This window comes from Pseudorasbora parva, chromosome 6, assembly GCF_024679245.1.
Source record: "Pseudorasbora parva isolate DD20220531a chromosome 6, ASM2467924v1, whole genome shotgun sequence".
Classification (NCBI taxonomy): domain Eukaryota; kingdom Metazoa; phylum Chordata; class Actinopteri; order Cypriniformes; family Gobionidae; genus Pseudorasbora; species Pseudorasbora parva.
In genome coordinates, this window is record NC_090177.1 from 30,543,944 (window position 1) to 30,559,839 (window position 15,896).

Genomic DNA, 15,896 nt, shown 5'->3' on the forward strand with positions numbered 1-15,896 from the left:
TTGTCTCGAAGCCTCCAAAACCTTCTATGACACAACACAATTCATTTTCAAAGTGACTGCACAGCTTAATTGAAAGCTCCTCCACCACATCCAAAACACGTCCTGTTCCTGTAAGCCTGGTTCTGTGCGTCAGGGTCTATTACTGTCTTTTGCTCATAATCACGATATGGGCTGATAGCAACAAATGCTGCAACAACACGTTTGTTCATGTCTGATGTTCACACCGAAACAGTAAATGACCAGACAAGTTGACCACGTACATAATGCTTCAGTGAACCAAAGGAGAACACGGATGCAACGGCCCGTGCCGTAAAGCTTTCTTTGAGAAGCGCTTCTCACATATGTTACCTCTGATCTTTAAAACATTGTTATAGTAGACCTGTAAAATGATTAAGTTAAAGTTGATAGAGACATAGTTGTGAATATGCCACAAGAGCCACACAGGGAAGGAATTACCAATTCATTTTACCTGCAAGATACTCCATGATTGATAGCAGCAAAAACTGTTTCCATAGTAACGTCATCTTCAGCTGCCAGGGGCGAGTGTTACTTGAATCCAGTGCGCCGTGAATGAACGGCTGCTCTCTCTTTCGAGAGAAAAACACCTGACCTGTTGAAAACCAGATTATGAGAGAAATTAGAAATACTTTATTATACAGTCTATTTTTCTCAATTAACTCCTCCCCCCAAAAAAATGCATGCAAAAGAAAGCCATGAAGTGATTAGCGGTGGCTACTGTGTGCTTACCATACGCATTATGCAGCAAAAATTATAGCACTAATGCAGCTAAGGACCTTTTATGCAAAATTCACTTTTATATTCTTTTTGAACATATTTATGTGTCTGCAGAGTGTGCACACAACCAACATATTGTGGTAAAAAGCCATCCACTTTGCTTATTTTCTACCCATAAATCTGAAACGGTCTCAAAATGAGCTGTTCAGGAATGTGCTTATGTCACATTAGAACAGGCCCCGCCCACGACTCTGCCCTATTAGCTTAGCTCCTCCCCTGAGTGAGCTGTGCACAGTCTACCATGTTTATCTTCTCGCCAGAGCATTTAACAGTAGCAAGTAAGAAATGTACTCTTATTAAAGCTACTAAACTTATTCATTCATTGAAAGATTTTCTGTTTTCCTTTTGTTTTTTGGTTCATATTAACAGCATAGAAATAGGTAGTGTATATTACACTGCTTTCACTTTAATACACAGATCTAATATACAATTAATTTACATATTTCTTTGAGCATTTGAGCATTATCAGACTCATATTCTGACCAGAATCTGAGTATGACAACATCAGGATAACCTGAACAAATTACCCAAGAATTTAGACTTTATTTCTCAAAATTGTGAGTTTATTAAGAAATTATTCTGATAAGAGTGTTTTCCAATATGATGGAAAAATATATTTAAAACTTAATATTTCACCAGGAGCCAATGTGATTCAAATTAGGGTGCAGTTGTTGTCTAGCTATTACCAGACCAAGCTAAATCTTTTAAGATTGAACTTTGGTCTGTGGAGTCTGCTCTGTATTCTCTACTGCACAAGAGGTGTGATCAACGGGCATTATTCAAATGACTCTGTACGCAATTGGATAGTTCTTCAACCAATGAAACTACAAGGTGTGATCAACGGGCATTGTTCATTGTGTTAAACCCGCCAATAGTGTGCCGGGTGGATAAGCCAGTCTGTGATTGGTTCCCGCAAATGTGTAACAGAAGCAGGAGAAAAGTATGTACAAGTTTCCAGACTAGGGCTGAACGATATATCGCTATCTATATCTATATCTATGAAGATATTAATATCGAAAAAAGCAACGATATAGACTATATAGATTTCCCCTCTCTGCGATCGCCCTGCATTCAAATCTGGCAGTCACAACAAACATCAGTTTTACGAGAGCCCTTGAACACACCGCTAAAGCCAGCACGCACACACTACCAGGGACATGGGAACTATATTGTGAGAGGGGGGGCGGCATTTCCATGGTGACGCGTCATTGCTTGTCACGTGACACACCGCAGCAGCAACAGCGCTGAATGAATGATGATTGGCTTTTATGTCATTTTTCCTTTTTTATTCATAATATTCACAAATGTCTTAGCTATGGCATGAAATATCTGATATTCCGATTGTCAAATACATGCAAGTGGAAGTATATTGTTGTTTAAACACCTTTATAACGATCTCGTTAGTTTGCGCGATGGGCGCCTCCGTATTAGTTTGATCAGTTCAGAGAATCGGATCTGTTGGATTTACAACCTCTATGTTAACAACATGTGAATTCATCCATTTCTCCCAAAATACTTAAAAGTAACTGGCTGGTGAGCTGGGAATAGAATTGAAGTTACACAATGTGTATCTGATATGAATAAAACATGTCGAATTATAATGGAAAGGATTATTATTAACTCTTCCATAGACATCAGTGTGTATTTTACAAACTCTAAATGTATTGTTTTTTTTTAGTACTTATGTGAATTTATGTTTGAAACCTAAAATAAACAGTATGTTTTTGAAAACACTGAAAAGTTGTGATATATGACAGCTCTGAGCGCGCCTGTCTCTGGCTAAATTCAACATTTGGATTTAGCAGTTGATCGTGATGCACTTGATCATTCGCTCCAGGGACCAGCCTACACTGATTACACCTGTGTGATCGGCTTAAAAACAATACATTTTCTGACACAAATTTTTGAAATGTAGGCTTAAATCTTTAAATTTTTTTGAGAAATGCTTGGTTTTCACCGAACACGTAGTCATATCGTATTGTATCTATATCGAGATATGTGGCATTAAAATCGAGATATGAAATTTTGTCCATATCGTTCAGCCCATAGACCGTAAAAAAATATGGACGACTCAACATCATCCGTTTCCGCTTGGCAGATTTGAAGCTTTCAGGCGGCCTGCACGGCGCGGACATCTTGGGACCGAGTCTGCGCAGTAGCGATTTCGGGACTGGAGTTGCGCAGTAGAGCGCAGGAAGTAGAGCAGCAAGTACAGCTGCGATATCAAAAGCCCACCCACACTCTCGCAGATGCAGAACAATTAATTATGTTGGTGTGAAATAAACAGTTATGGAAATGTAGAAATTAAAGCTAAAGCTCTAATCTGCTCCCAAAAATTTCGAAAAAAGTCCGTTAGTGCCTCAGTGACAACTTCACTCAGAGAAGACGTCAGTCTCAGCTGTCAATCATGACGTCACACCCCCCGTTTTTATAGCATCAAATAACTCAAAGTAAACTTATTTTTAAAACGAACACCTGAAATGAAATCATGATGATGATAACTGCCTTCAGTGACATAAACTAACTTTAGTGTAATTTTACATAAGTGTAATTTTATTATTTAGTTTGCCTCGCATCCATTAGAAATCACAAAGGGGCGGCTATACTGGGACCGGTCACCGGGGGGCGATTGAGGCGCGAAAGCTTCAGTAAATGAGAGGGAGACTGCAGGCTTGGTTCAGCCCTATTCCAGACCGAGCAGGGCAAAAGCAAATCGCCGGCAGATCAGGCTGGGTGCAGAATTCCCACATCTCGCCAGAAGATGGAGCCTTCAGCTGAATCATCCATCCATTTTATATCTCACAATACTGACTAAATCTTGTAATTCTGCAGAAAACATTAAAATTGTGAGATATAAAAAAAAATCTGAATTTGACTTTTTTTCGTGAGTTGTGAGTTTATATCTCGCAATTGAGACTATTTCTCAGAATTGCGACTTTATATCTCACAACTCAGACTTCATTAATCAGAATTCAGACTTTATTTCTCAGAATTGCGTGTTTATATCTATTCAGCAATTGTATAAAATTATAACTAGCAATTGTGAGATAAAAAGTCACAATTATCTTTGACAGAAACAAGCTTCCAAAGAATTCACTGTGGTACATTTTGGTTACTATTTAAATCTCCTCAGCTTTGATGGTTTCACAGAATCAAATCATTCACATGTTCTGGACGGCACGGCACCAAGTCATGTTTATCCTAGCTGCAATGCATATTTAATGTTGTGCAGGTTATATTTTTTTAACCTTGTGTAGTTTCGTTCGTGGTTTTCAAGGATGAGAGCATATCACACAATCTGTCAATGCTGGCATCTGCCTTATTTGACTAGTTTCTACCAAATGGCAGATTCATTTGCGCCCAGACCTGTGACCCATTTTTGGGTTGCGGCCCACCAGTTAAGTACCACTGCCTTAAGATGCTCAACGTCAATTTCTCATAATACACTTCAGAGGAGCGGTTCGCACAATTCACTGGCGTACAAAACACACACACTTGCACAAAGCTGAGTAATATCCCGGCCACTGAAGGCTTATAAGGGCACTCAAAGAATGATAATTATTTGCATCTCGTGTAGTTGTCAGAGCGTGGGGCCTCAGGAAGGATTCCCCTCATCTTTCAAGTTTTAGGCTGGCTTTAGCAGGAGTAAGTGTGTAAAATGGGATTTAAATACTGCGGATTTTGTGTGAAGAACACTGCATGTCATGTTCCTTCTTGCTAAGCAGTCTTGAAGCGAAATCCTTAACGGCAGTGAGCCTGTGAGACCTTCTCATCACACTGAACCGTCTAGTAGGTTCCCATTAATGAAAGTGTGTGCTGTGTAATTAGAGGCTTTGTTATTTGCAGCCTAATTCAATGCCTTTAATACAAACTATTCAACATCCCTCCAAATAAAACACCCCGAAGATGTAACGCCGCATCAATGATGCTTAATGTTCAAACTCTGTGAAGCGCAGGCCGTTTCAAAGTGCCATTTCCACTCCATTACTGATTCTTTGATTATGCTTCTTTGTTCCCTGACTAAAATAATCAGGGGTCAGTAAAAAAAACACATATTGTATATGCGTCCAGATCTTTACCAAAGTGCAACCGTACCGTCAAACCCATGCAGCAGATGTTGGTGAGATGCCGAATGTATTGAAACATTTTCAAGTGTAGCCGTAAATTGACTTGTAAGCAAGCTATTATTGCCTCCTGAGGACAATATTCTGTCAATAGCCGTTGTAACAAAACTATATTATGATGCCCTCAAGTGTTTCAGAAAACTGAAATACTAAAGACATTAAGACAAAAAGAAGCATTCTGATAAGCAACACACTCAGACAGAGCCACAAACAGAGTAACAAATCTTTTACTCGGCCGTAACATTGCATTTGTAGGTTAGTTAGCTGATGTCTTCATGGCACAGTACTTTATTCTGTGTAATATGCGGGTGAGATCTTGCTGGTTTATGTTTTGATGATCCTCTGCGGGGTATAAGAGGGATTATTGTGTCGCTGGCCGGCCTGACTGATTTTCTCAATTACGAAGCTGTTGAGCGCAGTTTAGCGGGACAGATGTTATATTTGTATTCATTTATTTCATTATTTTACAGGGTGGATGACACGTGAAATGAGGCTGAAACGAGAGATGAATATCTATTATGTCCCTTATGTGAGGACGTAAGGATATAAATGGCATCAGGTGTGACTTATCCAAGGATTTATGTGAGAGAGAAAAAAAGCTGCTGTAATATATCGTAATTTCGATATTGATTTTGATAATAGAGGCTGAATGAAATAATAAACCAGTCTAGATTCTTGCTCTGATTCCACTCTGCATGTAAGCACTTATGTTCTGGTGTTTAATTCAGTGTGTGCATGACTAATTCACATTTCTGCATGGCATTGATGTCAGAACCAAAAATAACCCGATAGTCAATGTTTTTATTGTGTGTGTGTTTGTGTGTGTGTGTGTGTGTGTGTGTGTTGAGAATGAGCTGATTTTTTTTTTATCTAACCACATATACTGAATATAACAACAAGATTAACATTTTATTTTGCAGTTCCTGTCATAAGACTTGTTAAGATACCCTTCCTTTATCTTGGAACTTGAAACATCAGTAGGAAACATTTTGATTCGATCCAATTCTGTGAATCAGTTCAAAACTACCATTTCAATGATTCGATTTATATCTTTAATTCAAACTTTTGAATAAAATTATTAGTCGTTGAATAATAATTTTGCATAATAATATTAAGTGTATATTATAATATTTGTGGTCTTATTAAAAATATAATAAGACCACAAACCACAAGCTGATTTGGAATTTTAATTGAATTGTGGGAATCAATCCATCCATCCATCCAGTCAGTCAGCCATTAAGACACCCACCCACCTATCCATCCAGTCAGCCATCCATCCATCAAGCCACCCACCCTCCATCCATCCATCCATCCATCCATCCAGTCATCCATCTATCTATCTACTTCAAAGTTTAAATCCATACACCCATCCATCCATCCATCCATCCACCCACCCTCCATCCATCCATCCATCCATCCAGTTAGCCATCAAGACACCCACCCACCCTCCATCCATCAAGCCACCCACACACCCTCCATCCATCCATCCATCCATCCATCCATCCATCCATCCATCCATCCATCCATCCATCCATCCATCCATCCATCCAGTTAGCCATCAAGCCACCCCTCCATCCATCCATCCATCCATCAAGCCACCCTCCATCCATCCATCCATCCATCCAGTCAGCCATCCATCCATCCATCCATCCATCAAGCCACCCACCCTCCATCCATCCATCCATCCATCCAGTTAGCCATCAAGACACCCACCATCCATCCATCCATCCATCCATCAAGCCACCCTCCATCCATCCATCCATCCAGTTAGCCATCAAGACACCCACCCACCCTCCATCAAGCCACCCACCCTCCATCTATCCATCCATCCATTAATCCATCCATCCATCCAGCTAGCAATCAAGACACCCACACACTCTCCCTCCATCAAGCCTCTCACCCCCCATCTATCCATCCATCCAGTCAGCCATCAAGCCACCCTCCATCCATCCATCCATCCATCCGTCCATCCATTCATCTATCCAAACACCCACCCATCCATACACCCACCCACCCATCCATCCATCCATCAAGCCATCCATCAAGCCACCCACCCACCCTCCATCCATCCATCCATCCATCCATCTATCCATACACCCATCCATACACCCACCCACCCATCCATACACCCACCCACCCACCACCCATCCATCAAGCCACCCACCCACCCTCCATCCATCCATCCATCCATACACCCACCCTCCACCCACCCACCCTCCATCCATCCATCCATCCATCCATCCATCCATCTATCCATACACCCATCCATACACCCATCCATACACCCACCCATCCATCCATCCATCCATCCATCCATCCATCCATCTATCTATCTATCTATCTATCTATCTATCTATCTATCTATCTATCTATCTATCTATCTATCTATCTATCTATCTATCTATCTATCTATCACCCACCCACACCCACCCACCCTCCATCAAGCCACCCACCCTCCATCTATCCATCCATCCATTAATCCATCCATCCATCCAGTTAGCAATCAAGACACCCACACACTCTACCTCCATCAAGCCTCTCACCCCCCATCTATCCATCCATCCAGTCAGCCATCAAGCCACCCTCCATCCATCCATCCATCCATCCATCCATCCATTCATCTATCCATAAACCCACCCATCCATACACCCACCCACCCACCCATCCATCCATCCATCAAGCCATCCATCAAGCCACCCACCCACCCTCCATCCATCTATCCATACACCCATCCATACACCCACCCACCACCCACCCACCCATCCATACACCCACCCACCCATCCATCAAGCCACCCACCCACCCACCCTCCCTCCATCCATCCATCCATCCATACACCCACCCATCCATCCATCCATCCATCCATCCATCCATCCATCCATCCATCCATCCATCCATCCATCCATCCATCAAGCCACCCACCCACCCACCCACCCTCCATCCATCCATCCATCTATCCATACACCCATCCATACACCCATCCATACACCCATCCATACACCCACCCACCCACCCATTCATCCATTCATTCATCCATCCATCCATCCATCCATCCATCCATCCATCCATCCATCCATCCATCCATCCATCCATCCATCTATCTATCTATCTATCTATCTATCTATCTATCTATCTATCTATCTATCTATCTATCTATCTATCTATCTATAAAAATCAGCAAAGCTATACAAATATATCTGTCAGCCTTACTGACCTACAGTCACCAACTGTCACCAACAAATATAGAGATACAGCAATGAGCAAGGCCCGGTTTGAGGCACAGTTGTAGTGGACCTCACAATATTAATCTCAGGTGGTGACGAGTGAAGCTTTGTCTCTGAAACACACAGCCATTAATAACAGCCTATCATTTGCTTTCTCTTTCTCTCAAACCAAAGACTGGCCTCTACGGGTACCGGAGCACATCATCAAAATAGCAAATGAGGCTGGCGGCGGCGAGGGAACCGGTACACAGAGGCGCGAGATTTGTGATAATCATCATTCACTCTGTCCCTTTGCCTGTAGGCACTTTACATCAAAACAAATGACAACAGCATCTCATAGTGACATGTTAGTTTAAGCAAATGCATAGAAGACAGCTTATCAAAACCATTCCCGACAGAGAAACTGCTGTGTGCCAATGCTGATACGAGTGAGATTTGGGATAAATGTGTAGTCTGCAGCACATTATTGTATTAGTCTAACGGGTGAAGTCTGTTTTTCTGTGACGTCTATTTATTTTTCTTTCAGAATAAATAAACAGCTGGATTGCATTATTCAACAGGTGAGATGACCAAGCAACCAGGAGAAGGCCGATGGATGCAAACCCGTTTCTAGGGTAAACGAAAAACTATACAAATGACAAAAGAACAGAGATGCAATGGATTTTATTTTCATGGACTGCAGTCTGTGTGAGATTAAAAGATTTGATACATGAATTTCTAAGGCCTTTAAATGATCAACATGATCAAAACTTGGCTGAAAATCCTGTTGTACACAATCTACTACATGCCTTCTGCCGTCTGATTGATAGTTTATAATCTTGTATAACAAGTAAAGGGCCTTTTAGTGTAATTGTAAAAACGTTCATGGTCTTTTCCCTGTGAAATCTTAACTCATTTTTAAACCTTAAACAAGAATATCTTTCATTATGTTAGTACTATTTCAAGATGAACAATTGCTAACCTGAAGCAACTTCGGCTTACTTGATTATCCATGGATACTTTTTTATGTTAAAAGGTATTTTTTAACAGGCTTAGAGAGGAATGTTTTTTGTGTTCTTTTCTCAGATGCACTGCATTATGTTTTGCATCTCAGAAAAAAACTAGGGTTCCGAACATAAAACTAGGTATCATTATTGAGAGATACAGAGTGACAACTGATATGTATATGCATTTTATTTACATAATCTGCTATACTGTTGTAAAGATATGTTTTGACCGTATAATCAGCAACTGAACAGAACTGATATACATATATATATATATATATATATATATATATATATATATATATATATATATATATATATATATTGGTGTAACTTAAAAAGGTAAGTGCTTGCATTCAAATTTTGAGTTATTTGAAATTCAAATGTTAATACATGAGATTGGTTTAATCAACAGAAAAATAGAATATTTTTTTGTTACTTTTTGTAGAATATGTTTTTACCAGTGAATAATATCAAGGTGTTTTTTTTCCTTCTTGAGAATGAGCTTCATATATTTTCCTACAGTATATCATATTATATGAATCATAAAAGCCTGATGTCTAAAATATAACACTTTCTTTTTTAAATGTTGCATTTAAAAAAAAAAATCTTACTATCATTATATGTAAAGCTTTACAGAATAACCCTTTCATAAGTCTACATTGAAACACACATGTACAAAATATGACATTTTATCAATAACTATTTAGTTTTGGTTCTCTCTTAAGTACTGACCTCATTTTGCTTTTTTTACAAGAACTTCACAAAGCTACAATAAAGCATGATGTCCTGTGAAGCTGTGTGAGTAAACCGCAGCTTCATGGGGCTTGCTGCTTTTATAAAAGGGAAATCTTTTTTTTAAATCTTTCTTTTTTGTCCATAAAAATATACATTTTAATATTATCACAGGTGTATGTTTGTAAGCATTTACAATGGCTTCAAATCAGAATCAATTCAGCTCAATTTGACCTCCTTTCTGAAAATTAGACAGACTATTAAAGTGGATTTACCAACAAAATAATTACTTTTAGTTGTATAATCTCCCGTATTTTGTAAATGATAAAATCTTGTGGATCTTGAGGATTTTTCTGTCACATTGTGTTGTTAAGTGCTGATCTGTTGTAATTAGAGTGGGCTTGCGTTTGTCCTTAATTTATTTGCTCCCTTAAGCCCAAAGTCAGAGACACTCATTAGGATAACGAATGGCAGCTCTGGAAAGAGGTCTCAGGACACAGAATTCTTCCAACTCCTACATGACTAGACGACTAATAAGTCTCATCATGGCTGCTCCCTGTGCATGAGGATTTTTTTAAGAACAACACCGTTTTTTAAAAATGTCAACCAACCCACAAGGGCACTTATGCTAACAGATACCTTGTTTTTGTGCCATATAGACTCCACGAGAGATTATTTAGAAATGCAATTTAGTTCTTGGCGTGAATAAATTGAGGGGAGCGCACATATAAAGCAGGTCATTTGAAGATTCTCCACGGTGTGAATTTAATGCAAGTTGTCTATGGCTGTAACTGTGGCGATGAATGACTTCATTTCACAGCTTCAATATTATTAGAGATCCACAGATTTTACACCGCACGTGTGGAATGAATTGAGCAAAACGCCGGATTAAATCCACGAGTCTCCACACACGATGCAGAACACACACTTTGCGCGTATATATGATGAATAGAGTCCTTGGCTGAATTTTATCGTGGATTCGTATTAAAACTGGCTGCGAGATGAAAGGACACTTGGAACTTGTAAGCGGCGTGAAAAGTGAGGGACATTTCTTCTCTTGATGCCATGAGTCCATGAGCATCTCATATCGCTTGCATACTTCAGATGAATAATTCAAGTGAAATTAAAAACCAAAAGTTCACATTAAAAATGCAAAGCCATATTACAAGTATCCTTTCTGGTGGAAGTGGTTACGCATGGCATGCTATCGGTTTGACCACAGATCATGGGGAAGTGTTACATCATATGAGAAGTATTAAAAAAAATCACATCACCGCACTTTTCAGGAAACACAAACAGGTATTTTAGGCACACTCAAGCTACACTTTACATTACAGTATTCATGTTACATGATTATAAGACGTAACCAACATGTACTTCGTGGATATAGTTACTGTAATGTGGTGCTACTTGTAAATAGTCAAGTCAAGTCAGCTTTATATAGCTTATTTTTTGCAATGCAGATTGTTTCAAAGCAGCTTGTCGGTGTTAACAGGAAAATAATGCAACAGAATTTGATTTGGCTGTACAGCCACTCTCGTCCAGCTCATTATCAGTTAAGTGTCAATGCGGGCAGATCAGTAATACAGTTGAATATTTAGTGTCCTGCCAGACAAATGTGTACATGATTCAGAAATTCTTTCAAGAAGTATTATGTTTTCATTCTTCCTAAATTAGCCTTTTTTCCAAGAACTTCACAAAGCTACACTGTCCATTTATCCTCCTTTCTGGAACTCTAAGGGCTTTATAGTGGTTTTACTAACAAAATAAATACAGAACTAAGTAACTAAATAGTTGAGAATGTATTCTTTTGTACATGCATATTACATAGCAGGGATATGTGCATGTTTAGAATATACATGATTTATTCAGTAAATATAACTACTTTCAAGCTGCTCTGTATAATGTGTGTAGGCAACATTTTTACATATGTTGCATGTATTTATAAAGCATGTACTCATACATGAAATTATGCAGGATTACATGCAACTAACCCTCAACCGAACCATAATCCTACCCTAACCCTAGTAAGTACATGTTGTTAATTAATATTACACAGTACTTAAATATTCTCTAAAAAATGCTGGGTTTAAAATAACCCATGTTGAGTTGAAAATGGACAAACCTGACGATTGGACATTGGGATAAATGTGCTGGACTTTATTTAAACCAACTATTGTTTACTACATGGCTGGCTTAAAATTAACCTAAAATTGGTCAGAAATTAAAAATCCAAACACATAATTACACTGTAAAAAATGTTGAAAAAATAAGTTACCTGGTTGCATTCAAATTTTGAGTTCATTGAAATTAAAAAATGTAGTTAATACAATGAACATTTTTGAGAATCGACAACCTTTATTCAAATATTATTAAAAGATTTTGTAAGCATATTGGGTAATTGTGTGTGTTATTTCTGAAGATGCAGTGAAACATGCCAAATTGTGCTATTTTCATGATTTATCACATTTTTTATGTGGTTTAGTTACAATAATATTTTGAGTTTCTATTTATTTAACCAATTTCCTTTATTGTATTAACTAAATTTTTTAATTTCAGTCAACTCTAAATTTTAAGGCAACCAAGTTACTTACATTTTTAAGTTAAACCAACCAATCACTTTTACAGTGTACTACAGGCAACAATAATAATCAAAGGGTGAAAAGGTAGTTTACTGTTGAATTATTATTCATTGAACTTATTTATAAATGTTAATTTATTAAACATATTAATAAACGTTCATTCCAAACATATTCTGGGTTCATTTTACGTGAGCGATATAGTCATTTTTAAACAATAGTTCAGTTAAATAAAACTACCCAGCAGGAATTACCAAATATTCAACCCAACCGTTGGGGTAAAACAATCCAATTGATGAGTTTGTCCATTTTCAACCCAACTTGGGTTGTTTTTAACCCACCATTTTTAGAGTGTACAGTTACACTGTAACAATGGCACCTTAAAATAAACTGTAACATATACAGGAAATGTATTACATGCAACTTGTTGTAACAAAGACATTTTAATGTGAAGTGTTAGCCACTTTATTGTTCTGAATGTCAGGCTCTCCCCAGGGGTTTTCCTGACACACCAGCAGAGCACCTGTGCATTTCTGCAGGAGATGCGCAGTTAGAGCTCTACCTGAACTTCACTGCTGCAGAGCTGCTTATATCCGTATCTGTCAAATCAAAGCCTGTCAATCACCACCATGCAGCACACACTCTTTAACGGTAAACCAACACGAGCTGATGGGTGAACCAATATTTGACCTGCTGATTAAAGCATCTGCTAGTTCAATCAGCACTGATCCGTTTGGAATACTAATGCAGCAATAAATGTAATGAAAACATACGGCTGCACCTGAAACCCATTCCAGGTGAAACAATGAGCAGACATATTAATTATAATGATAAAACACTACATTCTCAAATAAAAAAATCTACTTTACCCGAATAACGTGCTTTTTTGTGTGTTTTGTTTCTCCTCTCAGAACGTGTTTCCTCAGTCTGTGTTCCACACGCGGTAGATGAGAGATGCTGACATCGCAGTCACTGAGATTTCGGGAAAACCATTTTGCCCAAGTCTGCGTCCAGAGAGATAGAGAGAGCGAGAGCGAGGAAGAGACAGACAGAAGAAAAGCTCAGGATGTAAGAGGGTTTCGCCCTTTCTCCTTCGGTTCTTCACCCCTGAATATATTCCAGCACGGCTCAAACTGCGCTCAAACCCAGACAGTCCTCCTCCTGTGCCAAGCTTACCTCGCTGAATTCACAGCCATACAGAAAAAGAGAGAGACGTTGTTTGCGGCCAGATTTACATTCAGCGTGTCCAGCCAGCGCTGGGTCCAGCAAATCAGCAGAATGATAGCGAAAGACTGGAGTGAGATACTTTATGAACAACAGCGCCACCCTCCGACCGAAACGCACAACTCGTCGTTATGACTACAGAAGGGAAGCATGAGGAATTTTAACAGTTTTAGATTCCCCTTAAAGGGTCATGAAACCCCCTCTTTCAGCTCAAATCCACCTCGTAATCTTTTTGAAAAATGCTACTTAAATGGGCGTGCATGCCCGTGAAAAGAGGGGAGGGGGTGGGTGTGGCAGAGCGAGGCAGGGGAAGAAAGAGGGGGGCGAGCAACTGTCATCTATCAGTGCAGAGCAGTGGCCCATGCCAAATCTCAACAAAAATATGGGGTTAAACGTAACGAAATGCAGGATTTTTAAAGCTGGCAAAATTAAAGTCCAATAAAATACACTGACAACCGTCTGTTTGACCATTTAAAGTAACCGAATGCCTTGCTACATATATTAGATTAATCGTAATTGTTTAAAATATAGAAATGCATACACAATTATTATTGTCATTTATAAATGATCGAAAAAAACAACAACCGTTATGTACATATAGCCGAGATCTAACTTACGCGCGTCCCAGAACACCCATAATAAAGATGGACAGCGACAGTGAAGACTACAGTAAAAGCAGTACAGAGGGCTCTGCTGAGGTGGAGGACTTTTCTCCTCCTGAAACCCCAGGGGAAGATGGTACAGATAGAAAAGTCCTCCGGACTTGGTACAGCATTGCCGGCAAGACGCAAACTGCGTTGCTGAGCAAAACCGAAGTCCACCTGTCTCCAGTTCTCGTAACTTTCATTCGAAAAATGTTTGTTACACACATAAAGCTTTGAGGTGTCGCTAGTTGATGGCCAACCAACCGCCCGCAGCCAGAGACTAGCCCTGGCAGCATCGCGGGGAAAGCCATGCAACACACCCGAATCTTTACACCAGGGAAACAAACACTTACGACCCATCATAAACTCCTCTCATCTACTCCGTGAACACGCAGACTGTCACTTCTGTCATTTGAAAGAACCACGTGCTGTCATGAATAATTAAGAGACGGTGTCTTCTCATAGGATAAGAAAACTCAGTCTCATTAATAATAATGAGACACCGATGCGTCACGTAGCACTATTAGAGCGATGGTACGTCACAAGCTGTGACGTGGACGCAATGTAGTTTTTAAACCCGGAAGACGAAAATAGGGTGAAAAACATAAAAATTGACCAGATTCCCCTTTTAATTAAATCTAACAGATGCTAACATTATGTTCAATGATGTTCAACACACATACCTCTGTTAAAATCTCAAAAATTTAGCTGTAGGGTTTCATGACCCTTTAAGGGATAGTTCACCTAAAAATGTAAACTACCCCATAATTTACTCCCCCTCACAAAAATGAAAATTACCCCATAATTTACTCACCCTTAAGTCATCCTAGGTGTATATGGCATTCTTCTTTCAGACAAAAACAATCAGAGTTATATCAATAGTCCTGACTCTTCCAAGCATGGCAGTGAATGGCAGGCCAAAATGTTAACCCCCCCCAAAAAAGTTTATCAGACCCTTATAAAAGTAACCCACACGGCTCTGCGGGTTAATAAAGGACTTCTGAAGCAAATTGATGGGGTTTTGTAAGAAAAATATCCATATTTAAAACGTTATAAAGAAAAATACAGGTTCTGGCGGACCGCCTTCTGTATCCCGTCTTCCATTTGAATTATGTTCATTACCAAAAAAAAAAAATTCTAATAATTATTTCTTTGAAATAATGAATTATTATTGTATGTCGTTTTGCTTCTTTCGTAAATACATAGATTTATGTTGTTTTAAGTTGTGATGTTTAATTATTTACACTGGAAAATGACTGTATTTGTTAACACATGAAGCCCATTTTTAGGATACCTCCCAGAACATTTTTACAGTGTGGGCTGTAGCTGCCATTGCACTGAATATGCTGATCTTGAAACTTTCATTAGCATAAAAAAGAGTGGCGTACTTTATCTGTGAAACTTGCAGCACAGAGCATACTGAACTTCTGTGAAACACGACAGGCTTGCAGTTAGGGTTAGTTCACCCAAAAATTGTCATTAATTACTCACCCTCATGTCTTTCCAAAACCCCTTCGTTCACCTTTTAAGATATTTATGAAATCTCTTCACTTTCGTGCCACTCTTGTGATTACGGAATGCATGC

General features: G+C 39.2%; 1 protein-coding gene across 3 annotated transcripts in view; it reads right to left on the reverse strand.

Moving 5' to 3' along the window:
* cntn3a.2 (contactin 3a, tandem duplicate 2) overlaps positions 1-13,717 on the reverse strand; it is a 98,935-nt gene extending 85,218 nt beyond the window's left edge. Inside the window, exons 1-3 of one of the 3 annotated variants that reach the window (XM_067446645.1) lie at positions 13,620-13,717; positions 13,313-13,447; positions 470-610 (exon numbers count right to left, since the gene is read on the reverse strand). In XM_067446645.1, the coding sequence (XP_067302746.1) occupies positions 470-513 (44 nt within the window). In that variant the 5' untranslated portion in view covers positions 514-610; positions 13,313-13,447; positions 13,620-13,717. Of the gene's footprint in view, positions 1-469; positions 611-13,312 lie in introns of those variants that run through there. The other 2 variants (XM_067446644.1, XM_067446643.1) reach the window with 2 other exon arrangements.
* Positions 13,718-15,896: the final 2,179 nt, after the last annotated feature.